This window comes from Myotis lucifugus, unplaced genomic scaffold (assembly GCF_000147115.1).
Source record: "Myotis lucifugus unplaced genomic scaffold, Myoluc2.0 scaffold_5, whole genome shotgun sequence".
In the NCBI taxonomy this organism is placed as follows: Eukaryota; Metazoa; Chordata; class Mammalia; order Chiroptera; family Vespertilionidae; genus Myotis; species Myotis lucifugus.
This window is the reverse complement of record NW_005871053.1, coordinates 11883358-11905110: the sequence shown is the minus strand read 5'-3', so window position 1 is coordinate 11905110 and position 21753 is coordinate 11883358. Positions and strand designations below refer to the sequence as shown.

General features: G+C 38.7%; 1 protein-coding gene across 6 annotated transcripts in view; it reads left to right on the top strand.

The window, feature by feature from the left end:
* KLHL41 (kelch like family member 41) overlaps positions 1-18952 on the top strand; it is a 47047-nt gene extending 28095 nt beyond the window's left edge. For all 6 annotated transcript variants that reach the window (XM_023745192.1, XM_023745196.1, XM_023745194.1 and 3 more), the window contains 6 exons: positions 2006-3124; positions 6458-6615; positions 6727-6834; positions 11593-11778; positions 13156-13302; positions 18211-18952. In XM_023745192.1, the coding sequence (XP_023600960.1) occupies positions 2006-3124; positions 6458-6615; positions 6727-6834; positions 11593-11778; positions 13156-13302; positions 18211-18322 (1830 nt within the window). In that variant the 3' untranslated portion in view covers positions 18323-18952. The remainder of the gene's footprint in view (positions 1-2005; positions 3125-6457; positions 6616-6726; positions 6835-11592; positions 11779-13155; positions 13303-18210) is intronic.
* Positions 18953-21753: the final 2801 nt, after the last annotated feature.

The window sequence follows — 21753 nt, the reverse complement described above, 5'->3', positions numbered from 1 at the left end:
TATGTTCTTTTGAGTATGTTTAAGAATACCAAGAAGTGGTACATATATGCAATGGAATATGAAAAAAAATCTTGCCATCTGCAACAACATGGATGGACCTAGGGTGTATTGTGCTAGTGAAATAAGTCAGAGAACGTCAAATGTCAGATGATTTCACTTAGAAAACAAAATAAATAAGCAGAACAGAAAGAGACTCATAGAGAACATTTTGATGATTGGCAGATGGGAGTGGAGTTGGCAGGATGAGTGAAAAAGGTGAAGGGATTAGGAAATACAAATTGGTAGTTCCAGAATAGTCATGGGGATGTCAAGTATAGCATAGGGAATATAGTCAATAATATTATAACAACTATAGTGTTAGGCAGGTACTAGATTTATCGGAGTGATCACTTTGTAAGTTATATAAATGTCTAATCACAGGGTTGTACACCTGATATTAATATAATATTCTACATCAACTGTAATTGAAAAATAAAATATTATTTAAAGAAAAAGATACTAACCATTAATATTACAGTATTTCTACAGCCCCACTGAGTTCAGAAAATGTGACAATATAATTTTGTAATAAAATATTTCATAAGTATACGATGCTATCTGTATATAAAAAAATCAATTTTCTTTCAAATCATGCTTTCTGCATTCCATAATTAATATGGTGTTCTATTATAATAAACTTAAATTATGTTTCCACTTATACATTCTTTCTTTTTTTTCTTTTTCATGTATTAGACCTGTTTTCCAAATTTATACAGGTGATGTAGCACTTCATCCTGATTTTGCTATGTTCTGTTGATAACATTGTTCTCATGGGGTTACATCTGTTCTTAACTTTTTCTTTAATGAAAAATCATCTTAAACACTTTACATCATAGGATATCTTTTTTTTAAAATATATTTTATTGATTTTTTACAGAGAGGAAGGGAGAGAGATAGAGAGCTAGAAACATCGATGAGAGAGAAACATCGATCAGCTGCCTCCTGCACATCTCCCACTGGGGATGTGCCCGCAACCCAGTTACATGCCCTTGACTGGAATCGAACCCGGGACCCTTCAGTCTGCAGGCCAACGCTCTCTCCACTGAGCCAAACCGGTTTCGGCAATAGGATGTCTTTAGTGATCAAATTGTTTATGTGTAGGTTTATTTCTCTATTATTGACTTTAAACTATTTCTTTTTCTTTTTGGTCTTGATGACAGCTTTTATTTTACTTATTTTATTGCTATTGTTTGCCACACCAAATACTATGTAGAGTGAGGCAGAGTGTGAATAAAATAATTTCATAATTTAATTCAATACCAATTATACTTTTTCCATTTAACAAAGATAATTTAGAATGTCTTAGAAAATTAGCAGTTTCTCTATACTTATTATTTCAGTTATGATGAGGGTATTATTTTTAATGTTTTTCTAAAACCACTGTAATTATAGAACATACGTAGAAGTCTTTTGGTGTCCAGTTTCTAAAAGAAAAGTATATACCTCACTGGTGTAAGTTGAAAATAAAACTTTGTAACAGTTTTTGGAAAGGGGATCTTGCTTGAGTATTCAAATGAACTCACCCCATATTCTTGACCTTTGCATGATTAATCAGATAGCCAAGTAGCTTGCCACCAGACCATTTTTAGTGGACTGACTCATTTTTATGATTCAGTTTTCTGTTAATTCAATAAGCATTTGCTTGTGGTAGCCTTTATTAGCTGACCTCCTAACGCTTTATGTATTTTCAAGCTTTCCACTTCATTTAAATCTCTTGTTTCTGAGCTGTTCCCTTCGTGATAAAAAGTTTCAGTTGTTCCTTTCCATCTATAACAGCTGCAAGAACCACTCTTCTTTCCAAACCAGCTCTCCTAAATTCCCGTTGTTGGAGTTGGTATCTATATTTAGCCGGTGGGATTAAATTGCAAAGGCTTCAGGCTGGGCAAAGCACACTGCTCTGCCTCTTTACAGCTAGACCTGTGTGCTGCGCGGAGCTAAGGCCTTCAGTGTCCCCTTCCTCACCCAGGTGACTCCCAACATGGAATCGCAGCGGGAACTCGCAGAGGAACTGCGGCTTTACCAATCCACCCTTCTTCAGGATGGTCTAAGAGATCTCCTGGATGAGAAAAAATTCATCGACTGCACCCTAAAAGCTGGCGACAAAAGTATTCCGTGCCACAGATTGATTTTGTCAGCGTGTAGTCCTTACTTCCGTGAGTATTTTTTATCTGACATTGATGAGGCGAAAAAAAAGGAGGTCGTCCTAGATAATGTGGATTCTGCCATGCTGGATTTAATCATCAAGTACCTCTACTCCGCCAGTATTGATCTCAACGATGGAAACGTGCAAGATATTTTTGCACTGGCCAGCCGCTTTCAGATCCCCTCCGTGTTCACTGTCTGTGTCTCTTATCTTCAGAAAAGACTGGCTCCTGGTAACTGTCTAGCCATCCTAAGATTAGGACTTCTCCTTGACTGCCCCAGACTTGCCATCTCGGCCCGGGAATTTGTGTCTGATCGCTTTGTACAGATTTGTAAGGAAGAGGACTTCATGCAACTGTCGCCCCAGGAATTGATCTCAGTCGTTTCAAATGACAGCCTAAATGTAGAAAAGGAAGAAACGGTATTTGAGGCGGTGATGAAATGGGTGCGAACAGACAAAGAAAGAGTTAAAAGCCTTAGCGAAGTGTTTGATTGTATCCGTTTTCGCCTGATGACAGAGAAATATTTTAAAGATCATGTTGAGAAAGATGATATCATTAAAAGCAACCCAGAACTCCAGAAAAAAATCAAAGTTCTCAAGGACGCTTTCGCAGGCAAACTTCCAGAACCGAGCAAGAATGCAGACAAGGCTGGGGCTGGTGAGGTGAATGGAGATGTTGGTGATGAAGATTTACTTCCTGGTTACCTGAATGACATTCCCAGGCATGGAATGTTTGTCAAAGACCTCATCCTCTTGATTAATGACACAGCTGCAGTGGCTTATGATCCCACGGAAAATGAATGCTACCTGACTGCATTGGCGGAACAGATTCCCAGAAATCATTCCAGCGTCGTTACCCAACAAAATCAGGTATATGTGGTAGGAGGACTATATGTGGATGAAGAAAATAAAGATCAACCTCTGCAGTCATACTTCTTCCAGGTAAGAGGCAATTTTTATACAAGTGGAGATATAAAGGCAAGGTGGTTACTCACCATCCACTTCGCTGATTTGCGAAGTATTCAGGCTGCTTGCATTTTATTCTACTTGCTGTCCTATTCCAGTCCAAAAAAGCTATAATTGAACAGATTTTCTAATTTCTTCCAAGTTTCCTGAAACTAATTTGTCACCTTTTATTTATGGTTGCTGCCTATAATATAATTTTGTTGAAAGTGAGAAGAACTTGTGTGTATATTTCGCACTTTGCATTACCTTCTAGGAAAAACTGTCTGCACAAGTGTCACTAATTGGAATTGACTCACAATATTAGGAATTTACAATGACTTTTTATATGTGACAAATGATCACATTTATTTGGATCAATAAATCACAGTTATACTTAGATATTATTACAACTTAATCTGTTTTGTAAAACCACAGAAGTTTCTTAGAAAACAAATCCTAAACTAATAGACTCTTTGTAGTTTGTCTGAAGGGAGTTTGTTTCATGTTATGAACACCTTGTACTTGATCAGTTTATGAAGGAATCAGTGGCTTCACCTTTATCTTCACTAATGCCAATGCCAGTATTTTGCAGCTTACGGCTAGCTCAAACAGTTTGTTTAGTCATGGCCTGGGATTTCTGGGCACTTGAGTTGGGAAGGCTAGAGCTAAGTAAGTGTAGAATGTCATACCACAGTAACTACATACTCTCAAAGTGTGTGAATACTGTGCATTCACAAAATATGGCATTTAAACCAGCTTTTTCTAATCTTGAAAAATGTAATAATACTTGTTAACCATGCTTCTTAATTTTCAAAGATCTACTGAAGAATGTTAGCTAGAAATAAAAAAATAAAATAGAAGCTGTAATCACAAGTATTTGAATGTGGGACAGAAAATTTCCTAAGCCCTAATTTTAATTTCAAAAAGGGCAAATTCAATTTAAAAGAATAATTATATCTAGGAGTAAAAATTACATCAAAATACAGATAGATACCTAGAAATAATAGGTCCATGGAATATTTACAGCCTTATCTGTATTTTCTGCCATCCTGTTACTACCCTTACTTTTATTGACTTAGCCTCTTATTTCTGGTTCAAGAAAACTGCTTGATGTTTTTATAACCATAAAAAGTTATACAAAGTTGAAAGGGTCAGCACCCTGTCATTGCCCATGCCTTGCTCCTTTTAAAGGGCACAAGGAGTAGAACAAAATACCAGTATAAAAACACCTGATCGTCCTGCCCAGACCTGTGGACAGAAACTCTGGAGGGTGAGCCCCCTAGGTGATTCTGATGCATGAAACCACTGCTCTAGGGGACATTCAAATGAACTTAAATGAAATTCTGTCATATTGATTTTTCTTCCTATGAAGTTTTTAGTTAGCAGAAGTCTCAGCATTGTAAAAAAAATTAATTCTCTACCCAAATAACAATTATTTTATAAGAGATTCTCTTCTACTGGATTCCTTAATGTAACTATGAATTATTCATAATATCATAGGCTCATTATTAAGTTTCTCTTTATGCATTAAAGTAGAAAAAATCCAATCATAAAAGAGGGTAATGACTCATAAGAAAATTTAGGTATGAGAATTTCAGGTGTTGCATTTTTGCTTGTTCACATCTATTTAAAAAGTACTAAGTTAGGAGTAATATGGCCTTTGATTGTATACTGTAAATAGATTATGAGAATTTTTTTACATAGGTAAGAGAGGGTTTTTTTTTTCCATAGAGTTAATAGATTCATCAAATCTTTGAACAGCACCACATCTTAAAATAATCTAGGTCCAAACCCTAATTTTAAGGATGAGGAAACTAGAGCCATAGTGGTTCAATAGCTTGACAGCTCACGTATCAGAAAGTCTGGCAGGCAGTCTACTGTTCCGTCTGCTGCAGGAAATACCCCATCAATACTGCAAAGCGCAGGCAATAAACCCACCAGCATGGGGTCATGAGAGTTTCTGTTCCCATTTCAAAACAAAAACTATGGATTTATGTAGCTTGCATTCGGATATCACTTACAAGCTCTGTGAGCTTGGGCAAATGTTCAACCCTTCTGTGCCTCAGTTTCCTCATCTGTAAAATGGAGACAATCAAAGTGCCTATCCTGGAGAACTAAATGAGATTACCCGTGTAAAGCATTTAGTACAAACCCTGTCACAGAGTCAGAACTCCATAAATGTTCATTATTCTTTCTACTATACTGCACACCACTTTCTTGATCAAAGGATTTCTTTTTTTCAAAAATGAAAACATTAGTGATCACAATGTAGATATCGAAATTAGTAAATGCAAAGCTAATGCACATGTGGGGATTAAACCACTCGTCTCGTCTAGTCTTAATTAGTACTTCGCTTTAGCCAAGGTTACTAGACCAGATACTGATGGGCTTCCACAGGGACCCCTCCCTATACCACAGCCATTAGTGCCTACATCTGTTCTTGGTATCCGTTTATTCTGGGCCCTATTTCTTTTTCTTCTGCTGCACAGAAGTAGCACTAGAGAGCTCAACAAGTCTGTGATGGCACTACCTTCCGAGAGCAGTTTCCTTGTGCCTTGGTGTCCTAAATGCAAATTGGAAAATCTTAAAATTACCAATAGTAAGTTGTAGTAGTAACAGTAAGCTGAAAGTGATGCCAGACATACCAAAATCACCTCCCCAGGGCACAGACACTTAGAAGGCGATCTTAGGCTGGCAGAAGTGGCAATAGCAAAAATAAGCAGTTACTTCCTAATATGAATTTTTTAAAAAGAGAAAGGTATTTCAGTTGATGCTCAACAAAAGGCTAGGAGGTTATAAGCTAGAACACCTGCCTATCTCATAAAGCAATAAAGTAAACCTGAAAAGTTTTGGAAGAAAGAAGATACTGCCTAACGTTCCAGTTGTCTGTGGACTGAGCGACAGGTCCAGCTGTCCCGGATGCCGGCTTGGGGAACATGTTAAATATAGCATGCGGGGATCACTCACGTACTGTGACCCTCCCTGCAGTGAAAACCGTTCTTTCGCCAGTGTCCTAAAAGTGTTATGATTCCCTGTTCAAACCTGAACAAGAGATGAAAATTTGACAACAAACTTCATAGTTCTAACCAACCTCCTGTGACTCATTTCATTCTCTTTCCTTTCTTAAAGTCCTACACATTTTGTTACTTTCAGCTATTTTGTTAAACCAAGTAGATTTTCTCACTTTTCTAAGTAAAATATAATATTTTTGATTTATAGTGTATTTTACTTGCAAGATCTTTGACTACCTCAGAAAGTATAGATATTTTCTGGTACATCTGTAACCTTTTGCTAACAAGCTCCAAGTTTCCTCTTTTTTTTTTCTTTCAGCTTGATACCGTTGCATCTGAGTGGGTTGGCCTTCCACCTCTGCCTTCAGCGAGGTGTCTTTTCGGTCTGGGAGAGGCAGATGACAAAATCTATGTAGTTGCAGGCAAAGACCTTCAAACGGAGGCTTCGCTGGATACAGTATTATGCTATGATCCTGTGTAAGTTTGCATGACATTCCCATTTCCTAAGCATTCAGGTATATGAGTGTCTAGAACATTCATATTTTTACTGAAAGCTTATAAATAAATTCTTTCATCTTCTGATTTTAGGGCTGCAAAATGGAATGAAGTAAAAAAACTTCCTATCAAAGTCTATGGCCATAATGTGGTTTCACATAAGGGGATGATATACTGTCTAGGAGGAAAGACAGATGACAAGTGAGTACCCTGAACCCTCCTGGTGCTTTACATCCAAGTGGTTTTTTATTACAAGGGTTCCTTCCTCTTTTCATTTAAGTCTCCGTAGTGAAATAGGACTTGGTTCTCACCCATAAGTCTTTGGGGGGAAATTTTTTAAATTTTGAAAAGTTATTGGAGTATATTATAAACTAAAGGCTCGGTGCATGAAATTTGTGCACTTTGGGGGGGGGGGGGCTCAGCCTGGATTGTGAGAGGGCACAGGTCTAGATGCAGGAGGTTGGCCAGCTGGGGAGGGATCGCAGGAGGGCTCCAGGGTGTGTCTGGCCCGTCTCAGCCAGACCCCAGCAGCAAGCTAACCTACCAGTCAGAGTATCTTCCCTCTGGTGGTCAATCAGTGCATGTCATAGCGACTGGTCGACCAGTTGACTGTCTGCCCCCTGGTGGTCAGTGCACATCATAGCAAGTGGTTGAGCGGCTTTAGCATATCATTAGCATATTACACTTTGATTGGTTGAATGGCCTACCGGATGACTGGACACTTAGCATATTAGGCTTTTATTATATAGGATGATTTCATAATACCTCCAACATAAGCAGTCTTACAGTAGAAAAGGAGTACTTAGGAGCATCCTATCTAATAAAAGACAAAAAGGGTAATTGACCGTACCTTCGCTACGCTTCCCATTGGCTAATCAGGGCAATATGCAAATTAACTGCCAACCAAGATGGCGGCCGGCAGCCATGCAGCTGAAGTGAGCAGGAGGCTTGCTTGCTCCAGTGATGGAGGAAGCCAAAGTTCCCCGCCTGCCGCAGCCCGGCTCTGAGCTCTGAAAGCAACTAAGTTTCAATTATAGAAGTTAAACAAACCCCAGATACCTGCTTTCAGCAGGCCACCACCTCAGAGCTGGAGCAAGCAGCTCTCAGCTTCAGTGACAGCAACAAAGTTTCAATTATAGAAGGTAAATAAATCCCAGAATAAAAAAAAAAAAGAAAGAAAAAAAGGAGGGGCTGGGAGCTTCAGTCGCCGGCCAGCCTGAAAACGGCCCTCAGCCCCTCACCCAGACTGGCCAGGCACCCCAGTGGGGACCCCCACCCTGATCCGGGACACCCTTCAGGGCAAACCAGCCGGCCCCCACCCGTGCACCAGGCCTCTATCCTATATAGTAAAAGGGTAATATGCAAACTGACCCTAACAGCAGAAAGACTGGGAATGACTGGTCACTATGACACACACTGACCACCAGGGGGCAGACGCTCAATGCAGGAGCTGCCCTCTGGTGGTCAGTGCGCTCCCACATGGGGGAGCTCTGCTCAGCCACAAGTCAGGCTGATGGCTGTCAGTAGAGCGGTGGTGGTGGGAGCCTCTCCTGACTCCTCAGCAGCGCTAAGGATGTCCGACTGCAGCTTAGGTCTTCTCCCTGCTGGCAAGTGGACATCCCCCGAGGGCTGCCGGGCTGCCAGAGGGATGTCTGATTGCCATCTTAGGCCCAATCCCCCGGGGAGCAGGCGTAAGCTAGCAAGTGGTCACCCCCGAGGGGTCCCAGGCTGCGAGAGGGCACAGGCCGGGCTGAGGGACCCCCTGCCCCCGAGTGCACAAATTTTTGTGCACCGGGCCTCTAGTAATCAAATATTTTATTTAGCTATTTTATAATTATATTTTACTGCATTAAAACTTATGGGCTTTTTAAATTCATTTGGCTAGAAGGAGATAAAAAATTAAGTATATCTCTTTAATTTAGAATTTAAAATATAATTACTAACAATAGTGCATAAAAATATCATGGATTTGTGCTTCACATTCATAAGAGAGGATTTAGATGGGTGAGCTTAAAACTGAAAAGCATGGTGACTGAAAATAGGGCAGTTATTTCTTCAGCAATGTTTCACTTTACTCCTGGACAGAGGGTGTATTCACAATATTTAACCCTGGTATGCCCACTGGTGCCCAGTCGTAAGTTTGCATGACATTTCTAGGCACTTCTCAAGGGATAGGAAATAAGGAAAAATATTATGTAACTCAAAGGGAGACCTGAATTCAGATATCCTAGAAGTCAGTCAGCTAAGCCAGTAGCCTGTCTGGTAAATTGATGATTTTCTGTGTAAATAGTGAGAAATATTTCCTGCCCCTGAAAACTCTAATTTGACTTTGTCATCATTTGTCCAAGTTGTTTAATTAATAGCGATGTCCAATCCTGGAAAGGGAGCCAGAATTAAGAATTATTATTTAAAAAAAAAAAAAAGAATTATAAGTGCAACGCCACACACAGAAGGGTCCAGGTTCGATTCCCAGTCAGGGACACGTGCCTGGGTGGTTGATTCCCTCCCTGCCCCCTGATTTGGGAGTCTGGGGAAGCAACCAGTCCATGTGTCTCTCACATGGATATCTCTGTCTCTCTCTTTCTCTTTCTCTCTTCCCCTTTCCCCCACTTCCACTCCCTCCCTCCCACTCTCTCTGAAAAAGCAATGGAAAAAATATCCTCTGGTGAGGATTTTTTTTTTAAAGAATTATAAGGGCAAACAGGAAAGGAAAGTAAAATATGGAAATGTGCTAGAAGTAAAGAATTCTATGTTCTGGAGTTAATGGTTAATATTCAATTAAAATGACAAACATGGCACCTAAAATGTGATTCACAAAACCAATGAGTTTTTATACAATCATTTTATAGTCAAAGGTAACATTCTGAAATTTTGAAGTCCTCCTCAATCCCAGCTATTACCGTCAAAGAATATTTAAAGGAAAGCCATATTATAAACCCACCCAGTGTAAAATCTTATTTTGGATGACCAAAATTTCTGTTCAAGATTAACTGCCAAACCCACTGTATCTGAAATGAAAGTTCTGTAGCTCAAAAAAAAAAAATCTTACTTGGGGCATTTTTTCCTGAGTAAATGAAGTGGAAAATCTATTAAGCACTTCTGATTTTGGAAACATAATGACCCTGCCAAGTGACTTAAATTGTTTCCTTCAAGTATTAGTAACTAGGAAATTGATATGTCAGTAAGAAGCATACAAGTCTTGTCAGTAAGAATATAGTAATCTTGAGAATATGATTAGCCAAGGTGTGGCTTGGCAAATGCCAGTCAAGAACTTTGAAATGAGTCATTATCTAAAAGTAAGCACTGAATTGCACTAGTTATCACCACTAAATGTGAAGAACATGACTTTGTATCATGTTCTAGTCAAGAAATCTTAAATGTTTTGTTTTGTTTTTTATTGATTCCAGAGAGAGGAAGGGAGAGGGAGAGATAGAAACATCAATGAGAAACATCAATTGGCTGCCTCCTGCATGCCACCTACTGGGGATTGAGCCTGCAACCTAGCACATGCCCTGACCAGGAATTTCACCTGTAACCTCCTGGTGCATGGGTCAGCACTCAACCAGAGTTACACTGGAGGGGCAAGAAATTTTAAAGTAATATTCATAGTCAAATATTAGAAGAAATGCTCCTACTTCAGGTATCTGGTCTGTTCTAAGACTGAAGAAAAAAATTGTCCTCACAAAAAGTTGGAATTTTGTTTGTTTGCTTTTTGGCTACCAAATATATTCAGTTAATCAATTATTATTAGGAATTCTAAACTTTCATCAGTGAATTGTGGATAACTTTAAGGAAACATAAGGAACATACTAAGAAGAAGAATTCAGATGAGTCCAAGTTTTTCTGGTAGCATTTAGCATATAAAACTACTCTCATTACTCATCAACTCAGATGATTAGTTGTCTAATCTATAGTCCCAGGGTTCTTAAAATACATTGGTTTATTAATGATGGACTGAAATTAAATGAGCCATCATATTACACAGTTAAATTTTAAAATAGGTACAGTCTCACCTAATTACTTTTTTTTTAGTTTTATATTCATTTTTTTGTTTTATTGCTTAAAGTATTACAAAGAGTATTACATATGTCTCCTCTTTTTTTTACCCCCCTTGACCTTCCCCCGGCCTCCCATACGCCCCAGTGTCTTGTGTTCATTGGTTATGCTTATATGCATGCATACAAGTCCTTCGGTTGATCTCTTATCCCGGCCTTCCCACCTAATTACTTTTTAAGTTAACTGATTCATTCTTAGGATATTCAGATAATGAAATAAACATTTTGTTACTAACACACAATGAAGGTCTTATGGTTTATATTTTGCTCTATTCATGTCTTCTGTTGAATTCAGTAGCAGGATTAAAATATACTCTATGTGGGTTTCCTGCCCTGGCTGGTTTCTCAGTGGTTAGAGCATCAGCCTGTGCACTGAAGGGTCACAGGCTTGATTTCTGGTCAAGGGCATGTACCTGGGTTGCGGGTTCGCTTCCCAACTCCTACCCCCGATTGGGGCACATGTAGGAGACAACCAGTTGATGTGTCTCTCTCACATCAATGTTTCTTTCTCTCTCTTTCTATCTTTACCTCTATCTCCCTCCCTTCCACTCTCTCTGAAAAGCAATGGAAAAAATACCCTCACGTGAGGATTAACAACAACAGAGTAAAGGTGTTCTACCTTCCAGTACTATCATTAAATTATAAAATAGTTTTGGTCCTCACATTTGAAACTGTCCTTTGCTTGGTGGCATATGTTCAGATTAAGTATACTTTGGGGTTGATCAGTGTCACCCCAATAAATTCAATAAAAAGAAAAAATAGATAAAGAATACTTTGGGGTTTTCCGATCCTCTTCTGTACTAAATATTTCATATGAGAAGCAAAACTAGATGACTAGTGAAGTTGCTACTTTCAAAAAAGGAAGGTTCTATAAGGATCATTTTGTTGTCTCTTATGTTTACAGAAAGTGTACAAACAGAGTATTTATCTACAACCCAAAAAAAGGAGACTGGAAAGATATGCCTCCAATGAAAACCCCACGTTCGATGTTCGGAGTGGCTATCCATAAAGGCAAAATTGTGGTTGCAGGAGGTGTCACTGAAGAGGGTCTTTCAGCGTCTGTTGAAGCTTTTGACCTCACAACCAATAAGTGAGTTACTGCATATGAATCACTATACATTTTCAGTTTTAACTTTGGATAAATGTCAAGCTTTCTAGAACAGGGGTCCTCAAACTACGGCCCGCGGGCCACATACGGCCCGCCGAAAACATTTGTTTTTTTACTTCAAAATAAGATATGTGCAGTGTGCATAGGAATTTGTTCATAGTTTTTTTTTTAAGCTATAGTTCGGCCCTCCAATGGTCTGAGGGACAGTGAACTGGCCCCCTGTTTAAAAAGTTTGAGGACCCCTGCTCTAGAACATGGGGAGAGGAGGACAGGAAAGTAAGGCTTAAAGAGAAAATATCTTCATCTGGGTTTCTTTTCCTGTTACTGAGTGTAAAAATGCCTAACATTTTGCTGCATTACATGTGTTTGTAATTTGGAACTCATGACCCTCAAGGTAATGTTGAAGTACTTAATTCGTACTTATTAACTTTGTGAATTTAGTCATGCAAAGGTAACACTTCTGAGTAATTATCTACACGTAGGTGGATATACATGTCTCTATAGAGTTATTTGATTTGAAACAGGTAGTTTCTTTAAGGATGAAAAAACCTCCACCTTAGCTTGTGATATTTGTAAAGCATGAGTGCTTCAGAAGTTTAATTCTTTTATGCTCTTTATGATATTCTTAAATTTTTAACTTTTAAGCTTTTATTGGCTTAAAGTTAATGTGAAAACATTAGACAAATATTTACATAAAATTAGTCTTTTTTAAATTTTTGAGCTCACACATCTGGATGAATATATAGTTTTATACTCTCAGTTTAGCAGTGAAGAAAAAATTAGAGTAAACTATTATTACATTTTTAAGAAACCATGTATGCCGGATTACAATAGACTTTAGTATCTGAAAATTACAAGGAACTTCTATGGCTAGGACTTAAATAATCATTGGAAATCATGTTTTTGAAGACTATATAATATGGGTAAACTCATGATATAAAAAGTTAAAGAAGCTGCACACAAAATTGTAATTATTTTCTTAGTTTCATTCATATGTATGAATGGATGTTTATATTTAAATGTATCCTTTTATAAAAATGACAAAATTACACCAAAATGTTGCTTATGATTAAGTCTGGAAGGTATGATCATAGGGGATATTTATTTTCTTCTATACCCTTCTGTATTTTCCAGATTGTCTACAGTATACATGTTATTGTCATACTGAGAACTTTATATCTAATCTGGTTATTTCTTTCAAAGAAAGGAATAATATTTAGATATTTCCTAGTAGCAAATTTCACCTTCTAATTTTGGGTGCCTATGCTACTTGAATTTCTTTATAATTACCTATAATTGGTCAGTAAATACAGTTGGCATTTCTTTAGTTTTACATTGATTATTTTCAATAATTCCTAGATGGGAAGCAATGACCGAATTTCCCCAGGAAAGAAGTTCCATCAGTTTGGTCAGTCTGGCTGGATCCCTGTATGCCATCAGTGGTTTTGCCATGATTCAGCTGGAATCCAAAGAGTTTGCACCCACTGAAGTCAATGATATATGGAAGTAAGTTCTCTCCACTCCAATTTTCCGAACCAAATATCAAATTCAGATAAGTGATAACTAATAAAATGAACAATTTTTAAGTAAATAGTAAGCCAGACTTTCCCAACATGTAAGCTACTTATTGGTGGTAGACTCAGAATCTAATTGAACTTTTGTGCATGCTACTTCTTCTAACCAGAACTTATCTGGGCTTGTTCTTAACCAATTAAATGAGAATTTAAAACAGAGTTCTGAAGAAATATTTAACCTCTTGAGTTTTCCACCAATTCATGAATTCTATTTTAAATCTAATTTCTATGGTTTTACATATTTCCTGAGGATTTAGTTACAAAAGTTTTTTTATAAAAAATTTATATATTTTTAAATTGATTTCAGAGAGGAATGGAGAATGAGAGAGAGATAGAAACATCAGTGATGAGAAACATCCCTGATAGGCTGCCTCTTGCACACCTCCTGCTGGGGATCGTATGTGCCCTTGACCAGAATCAATCCAGGACCCTTCATTCTGTAGGCTAGTGCTCTACCTATTGAGCCAAACCAGCTAGGGCTAGAAAACCTTTTTTAAAAAGTAAAAAGTAGCCATCCATTTTACCTCCCAGATAAGTGTTGTGTCATGAAGAATCACATAAGTCAGAGGCAGGGTATACAGTGTATAGATGTCTGGTCACCATCAGAAAACCACATGCCTGCCGCCTTCAGCCCAGGCACTGTGCTTGGGATCTAAGTTTACAGGAAATAGATCTCAGTTGCCCGAGGTGAGCATACGTGAGTTCAGGCTGAACATCCAGAAACTGCCAAACTCATGCTTTTCCCCTCAGCTTAAAGACTAGCCCCTTCCCCCAAATCTGGATGGCCTTACCTGGCCTGTCACCAGATTGTCCACAGCCTTGGTACTCAAAGTGTTGGCAGCTCCTGGGAGCTTTGAAATGGAGAATCCCAGGCCCCACCCTAGACTACATCAGAATCTGCACTTTAACAAGATTCCCAGGTGACTTATTTGCATGTTTCAGTTTAGATACAGCTTGGGAAGAGTGATCAGTGAAGGCATACCACTGAGCCTGAAAGTGAAAAGTGAATATTATTTGTTCTATACCTAGACCAGCACATGCCTTATTCCCAGCCAGTGAACTGCTGCCGTCGGCCCAGGCACTGTGCTTGGGGATCTAAAAGGCCAGTAGCTTAACTGAGCAATTATTTTGTGCATCCATCATTTCCTTATGTTGCTGTAATAGTAACCAGCTGTGTAGAGAGCAAGAAAAAAGTGGCTATAAGAAGAAGTTAACTATTACCCTTCTCTTCCCCAAGGAAAGGAAGAGGAAGAGAAAGAAACTGGAGATTCCCAGGCAAGAGGCTAGACTTAGCAAGAGGATGAAATGGGGAAAGTCTGGAAACAATAATAAAAAAAAAAAAAAGGATGAACTAATGAATGGTTGGAAGGGTTAGGGGTTTTGGAAAATGGGTAGGAACCAACAATAAGTAGGTAGTGATTCTCAACCCTGGCTCTACATTATAAATCACCTGGGATGCTTTTAAAATATACCAGTTCCTGGGCCTTAAAACAGAACAATTAAATCCGAGTTTCTGGAGATAGGGCCTCGGCTTCACTATTTCCTAAAACCTTCCCAGATGTTTCTAATGTGCAGCTGCTGGTGTTAGGAAGGGTGCTGTCACAAGCTGAACTCCACATGAGCTACTCTGGTTCCCAAGAGCAGTCAAAAGCCAAGTTGCTTCAGCAAGAGGAAGTGTAGGCAGCAATGGAAAGTACATCTCCTGCTAAAGGTATTGCTGAGGGGAACCTGAGAGAGGGATCATCTCTGATTATGGTTTATTTTACAATTAGGGCAGCAGTTCCCAAACTTGCTTGCTCACTGGAATCACCTAGGGAGCTTCAAAAAATACTGGCACTCTGTCACACCTCTATTGATTGTGACTTAATTAGTCTCAGGTATGGTTGGGGTTTTGAAACTTTCAAAAGATCCCTGGATGCTTCTAATGTGCTGACAAGTCTGGGAGCCACTGGATTGGGAAAAGGCAAGAGAGGACATTCACCATTGTCTGCTTGACTGTAAAATTTTAGATGTAGGTACTGGTATTTTCCATTTGGGTAATAAAATCTAGAACAGGGATTCTCAAACCTTGCTGTGTATTAGAATCACTTGGGGAACTTATAAAAACTCCTCATGCCCAGGCCAATTAATTCAATCTCGAGGGTAGAACCCAGCCATCAATTGTTTTAATGTCTCCAAATGGTTCCAATGTCCAAATCTGAGAACCAATGATCCGCAGTAGTTCCCAAAGCAGCAACGGCAGCACCTGGTTTTGGCCCAATATGCCAGTTCACAGGCCTCACCTTAGACCTACTGAGTCTGGAGGTGGGGGTCCAGCAATCAGTGTGACTTGGTGGAAAGCCACTGATCTTTGGAAAAGTGGCTGCCCACTTGCCCGCAACCTCCTAGTGAGGTTCTATTCACACATGCAGAGATGTAAAAAAGAGATGACAATGATCAGGATAACTGCCAGGAAGCAAACCTTTTCAGCCTCATTTAACTTCTACTTCCTCGTGCTCAAATGTCAATTTTTCATTAGGTCATTTAAAACCATCCTCTCTTGCCCAGCCGGCCGGCATGGCTCAGTGGTTGAGCTTCGATCTATAAACCAGGAGGTCACAGTTCGATTCCCAGTCAGGGCACATGCCCAGGTTGTGCTCAATCTCCAGTGGGGGTGTGCAGGAGGCAGCCAATCAATGATTCTTTCTCATTATTGATGTTTCTATCTCTCTCTCTCTTTCCCCCTTCCTCTCTGAAATCAATAAAAATATATTTTTTTAAAAAAACATTCTCTTAATTTGCTGCCCCAAATTTTGTTTAGATAATTAAGGTTCTTCCCTTTATTAGTAGTAAAATATTTTTTGCCTACTTTTCTCTACATAACAATCACTTGGTGTATAATACAACTGTTGAGAATTAAATTTGGACTATTGAAGAAATTAAGTCACATAGTGCATATCTTACATAGGTATCAGCTAATTATTAATCCTCACGCAAGAATATTTTTTCCACTAATTTTTTTTAGAGATAGTGGAAGGAGAGAGGAAAGTGGGCGGGGGGGGGGCGGGGGGGGGGGAAGCTGATTGGTTGACACATCAATTGCCTGCTTCCCACACAAGGGGACCAGGGCTGGGATCAAACCTGCAACCCAGGTACCTGCCCTTGACTGAGAATGGAACCCTACACCCTTTGGTGCTTGGACTGACACTCTCACCACTGACACACCAGCCAGAGCTCGGGTATTTCTTTATGCCAAGTAATGATTGCTTCTGGAGGGAAAATAATGAGTAAGATATAAGGGTGTCCCAAAATTCACGCAAGAAGTAATTTTGATAGAAAACACAGGTTTATAATTAAAAATTGTAAATTTTTTATTGATTCATAAAGTATACAGTATAGGGTTATGTATGGAATAGCATATTGGGTAAATGGCCTCCATGGCTTTGCTGGCACATACACACTCTTTTGTTGAAATTTTTCCATAAATGTGGCTGAATTTCGATGAGGCTCATTTTCATCTGGATGGCTTGGTTAATCGACAAAATTGTCGCATTTGGGGTTCAGAAAATCCACGAGTGATTGTTGAGAAACAAATACATCCACAACGTGTCACTGTTTGGTGCGGATTTTGGGCTGGAGGCATCATTGGACCATTCTTCTTCGAAAATGCTGCTGCTCAGGCAATAACAAAAGAATGTGTATGTGCCAGCAAAGCCGTGGAGGCCATTTACCCGATATGCTATTCCATACATAACCCTATACTGACTTTATGAATCAATAAAAAATTTACAATTTTTAATTATAAACCTGTGTTTCCTATCAAAATTACTTCTTGCGTGAATTTTGGGACACCCTTTATTATTTGTCCTCAAATGCCCTTGAGCTTGTTGAGAACATAAATATAGGAGGAGGGATTAAAACAGAATAATTGCTATAAAGATACTATTTTTTAAAAATAAATTTTATTGATTTTTTACAGAGAGGAAGGGAGAGGGATTGAGAGTTAGAAACATCAATGAGAGAGAAACATTGATCAGCTGCCTCCTGCACACTCCCCACTGGGTATGTGCCCACAACCAAGGTACATGCCCTTGACCGGAATCGAACCCGGGACCCTTCAGTCCGCAGGCCGACACTCTATCCACTGAGCCAAACCGGTTAGGCAAGATACTATTTAAAGGACAATGTGAAAAATGAAGAGAAGAAGGCAAGAAACGCTTCAGAGAGAAGACAGCATTTAGGAGTTTCTCATACAAAGAGAGAAAAGCATTCCAGGCACCAGGCAGAGGAATTCGAGTTGTCTGTAACTTTATAACCCTGAATATTCACAGGGAACAACCAGATCTTACTTAACATCAAGTGCAGTCTAAGAGTAGTACTCACACAGGGACAGGAAAACAGATTTTTATGGTGTAACCACTAGTGTCAGGTTCTGTGCTAAGCACTAGTGTATGAGAACAACTGAAATTCATAACCAAGGCAACCATCAGTCCCTGCTCATCCAGTTCTTACCTTAAGGTAGAGTCTGTTGGCCTTGATTCATAAAAAACCAGCCATATCTATCATCCAAAGTGAATGATTGATTGCCTGTGTATTACTCCTCATCTCTGGATAGTCTCTGATTCCCAGGTAAGACTTAACTGCTTAAGCATCCAAATTAAATACTATGGCAGTTCAGACATCGCTCATTCAAAGGATGAATATTTGGGAGGAATCCAAGTATTATTCTACACTGGTCAAGGGCAACCTCCTCTGGCTAAGAGCCAGCAGGGTTTCCTCAAAGATTCACATTCGTGTATTTAACACATAAAGAACCATCTACTTAAAAACTGCTTATTGATTACTCTTTTTTCTCTACCAGGTATGAAGACGATAAAAAGGAATGGGCTGGGATGTTGAAGGAAATACGTTATGCTTCAGGAGCTAGTTGCCTCGCAACACGTTTAAATCTCTTCAAAGTGTCTAAACTGTAAACAAGGAGGTGAAAATATGTAATAGATTGAGAGGTGGTTTGTTTGGATAACAGGGCTTTAATTTATTCTGGGGTTTTTTTTAAGCCTATACAGAGATCCATGTAGAAATTATCCACTAAGTTACTGTGCAGGAGGTTAGCAGTGGGTATCAAAACCTCAACGTCTGAATCTTCCATGTAATGACCATATCTTAAAACCATTTTCTAATGAAAAATTCAATATTAACTTGAACAGATTTCTTTTGAGATTTCTCACTCAATCAACGACTATAAAGCAGGTTCCTAAATTTGAGTTGCTAATCGCTTCATTTGCATTTTTAGGGTAACTTTACATGTTTCCCATTACAAATGAAACTGGAGAATGAGATATGTACATCTACATTTTTAAATGTTTAAAAACATCAAAAACATTCCCTCCTAGAACTTCAAGATATGACAAGAACCTTGTGCATTATATTAAAGATTACGTGCCAAGAGACTTCCGAAATGCTAAAGAGTATAATAAATGGGTCTCATTTGAAGGCGCAAAGTCTCTAAGTAGTCAAATTCAAGTGATCTTTTTCTCCATTCTTTTGTCACACTGGTATACTGTTTGTGATTTAAATAAAAAAATTTTTTTTTCAATTTAAAACCAGCCAATCACAGTTTTTAAGCCATTAACAAAAGTATCTGTGGTGAGAGGGAGAGGAAGTGTCCTTAAACTGCTGAGGCAGAAGTTGGGGCCAGTGGGTGGTATGGAGGAGGGTGTGTATTCATTGGTTTATCTATGCTTTCCAGGAAAGAGCTATTGCAAATTTCTGAAGGGAAGATGACTATATTATTCTATTTTTCTGGGATATAAGACCCTATATTCAAGCTGTTTGTTCTTAGTGTAGTAGTATACAGGGTGGAGCAACAGGTTTACAGTTGTTCATATGAAAAATAATTCAATAATTAATAAATAATAATGCAAGAATAAACTCTGTGTTTCACATACTCACAACTGTAAACTGACTTTTGCCCCACCCTGTATATAGTAAGTTGACTGTCCAGAACCATCACATTCAATGCTCTCCAATCATCAACTAATCATTGCTATGGGCCTCACGTGCTTTCATAGACATGTTTAACATCTGTCCCGACATGTTATTTTCTGAGAAACCTGATTTAGGACTAATTTGGAGTATCCTCTGATTAGGAAGAATGCTGAACTCTGTAGACATGAGATTAAGTTGTAAAAATAAAGCTTTGGGATAAGGAAAATGCTCAGGAATTAGATAGTGGTGATGATGGTTGCACAATCATGTGAATGTACTAAAAACTACTGAACTGTACACTTTAAAAGAGTGGATTTTATGATATGTGAATTATATCTTAATGAAAAAAATGCTTTATTTAGACAGTTTAGACAGAAAAATCACCAAACAAAAATATAAATAGCCCTAACCGGTTTGGCTCAGTGGATAGAGCGTCAGCCTGCAGACTAAAGGGTCCTAGGTTCGATTCTGGTCAAGGGCATGTACCTTGGTTGCAGGCACATCCCTAGTAGGGAGTGTGCAGGAGGCAGCTGATCAATGTTTCTAACTCGCTATCCCTCTCCCTTCCTCTCTGTAAAAAATCAATAAAATATATTAAATATATATATAAATACAAATATATTTATATATTCTTCAAATCAGGTAACTTAGAGAAAGGAGAGGAAGAGATGTGGTATATGAGGAGTCAGATTTTGTGTGACAATAAGTGAAAGGTATATCCGGGTTATTTAATCAGGGTTTTGTTTGTTTGTTTTGTTTTTTTTAATATATACTGTCTGGGTTTTCATTTATATCTGGTTTATAACCCTCGTCAGTTTAATTTCTAACCGTCACCAGTCTAATCATTTTATTCTAAAAGTTACACAGTAAAATATTTTAACCTGTTCAAGGGGTTTAGTCCTGGCAATCATTTGCTTTAGAAATAGGACACATTCATAAAATGGATAATAAACACTCAGCATTAAGTGTATCAGTTAATACAAATGAATATTATGAGGAAATTCAGAATTAGGAAACTAAGTAAGGAGAAACATCTTTCTTTTGCTTACTGTTCTGATTCTGTTTTGCACAAGAGGTTCTGTGAAGTTCACATTTTGTAAAATTAAGAACTGGAGCTCGTCATGCAAAATAATTGGATATTTTAAACCTAAACTAAATATCAGTGGAGCAAATTACATGCAGGGCACATATTTTAAGATTCAAGGCACTCTAGCCACCAACTTTATTTTGAGACAGAATGAATTTAGAGGGTCATGGAGTCAGAAGATAACAAATTTCAGATGGTCAATTACCCACATTCCCCCCCCCCCACCACCACCACCAGGTGGCCTAAGGGTCCTTACAATATGGCTTTCCACTGAGCACAAATATACCACTCTTGGAAGAAGGGCTAGGGATTATATCACATAGTAGGCCCTTAGTAACTATTTAATTGAATAAATGTGTTGTAAGACAGAGAGGAAATCATTATTCCTTCCTCAGCATCTGTTGGATCAGACCAAGTCAAGATTGGTTCACTTCCCCCTCAGCTATCTCCCCATTTCTTTGCTTCCATTTATAACAGTGATGGCAAACCTTTTGAACTCGGCGTGTCAGCATTTTGAAAAACCCTAACTTAACTCTGGTGTTGTGTCACATATAGAAATTTTTTTATATTTGCAAACATAGTAAAACAAAGACTTATATTTCTGATATTTATTTTATATATTTAAATGCATTTAACAAAGAAAAATCAACCAAAAAAATGAGTTCGCGTGTCACCTCTGACACGGGTGTCATAGGTTCGCCATCACTGATTTATAAGAAAGTCTTGTCTCCTCCCACTTTCTCTTAAACCAGTCAGACTTTCAAACTCATCACTTCACCAAAACTACTCTTTTCACAGTTACCAGTGATTTTTTAAAATATATATTTTTTTATTTTTAGAGAGAGGAAGGGACAGGGAGAGAGAGAAACAGCAATGTGAAAACAAAACATCAATTGGCTGCCTCCAGGGATTGAGCCCACAACCAGGGCATATAACCTGACCAGGAATCGAAGGGGCAACCTTTTGGTGCATGGGATGACACCCAACCGAGCCACACAGGCCAGGGCACCAGTGATTTTCACATTACTAAATTTAATGGAAATTTCCCAGTTTCCATCTTACCTACTTGGCTTCCTCCTACCCCACTGGCCAATCCTGTCCAGTCTCCTTTGCTTCTTCTTGGCCCTCTTCCTCTTCACCCCTTCATGTCCAAGCACCCGGAGCTCAGTCCTCAGACCTTTCCTTCAGTCACACTTTCCTCTAATCACTTTTAGTGATTTCTTCTAGTCTTATCACATTAAATACTGCTTGAAACTTCCAAATTTAAATCTGAAACCGGCACCTCTCCCCTGACCTCCAAACTCATTTATTCAAGTGCCTATTTGATAT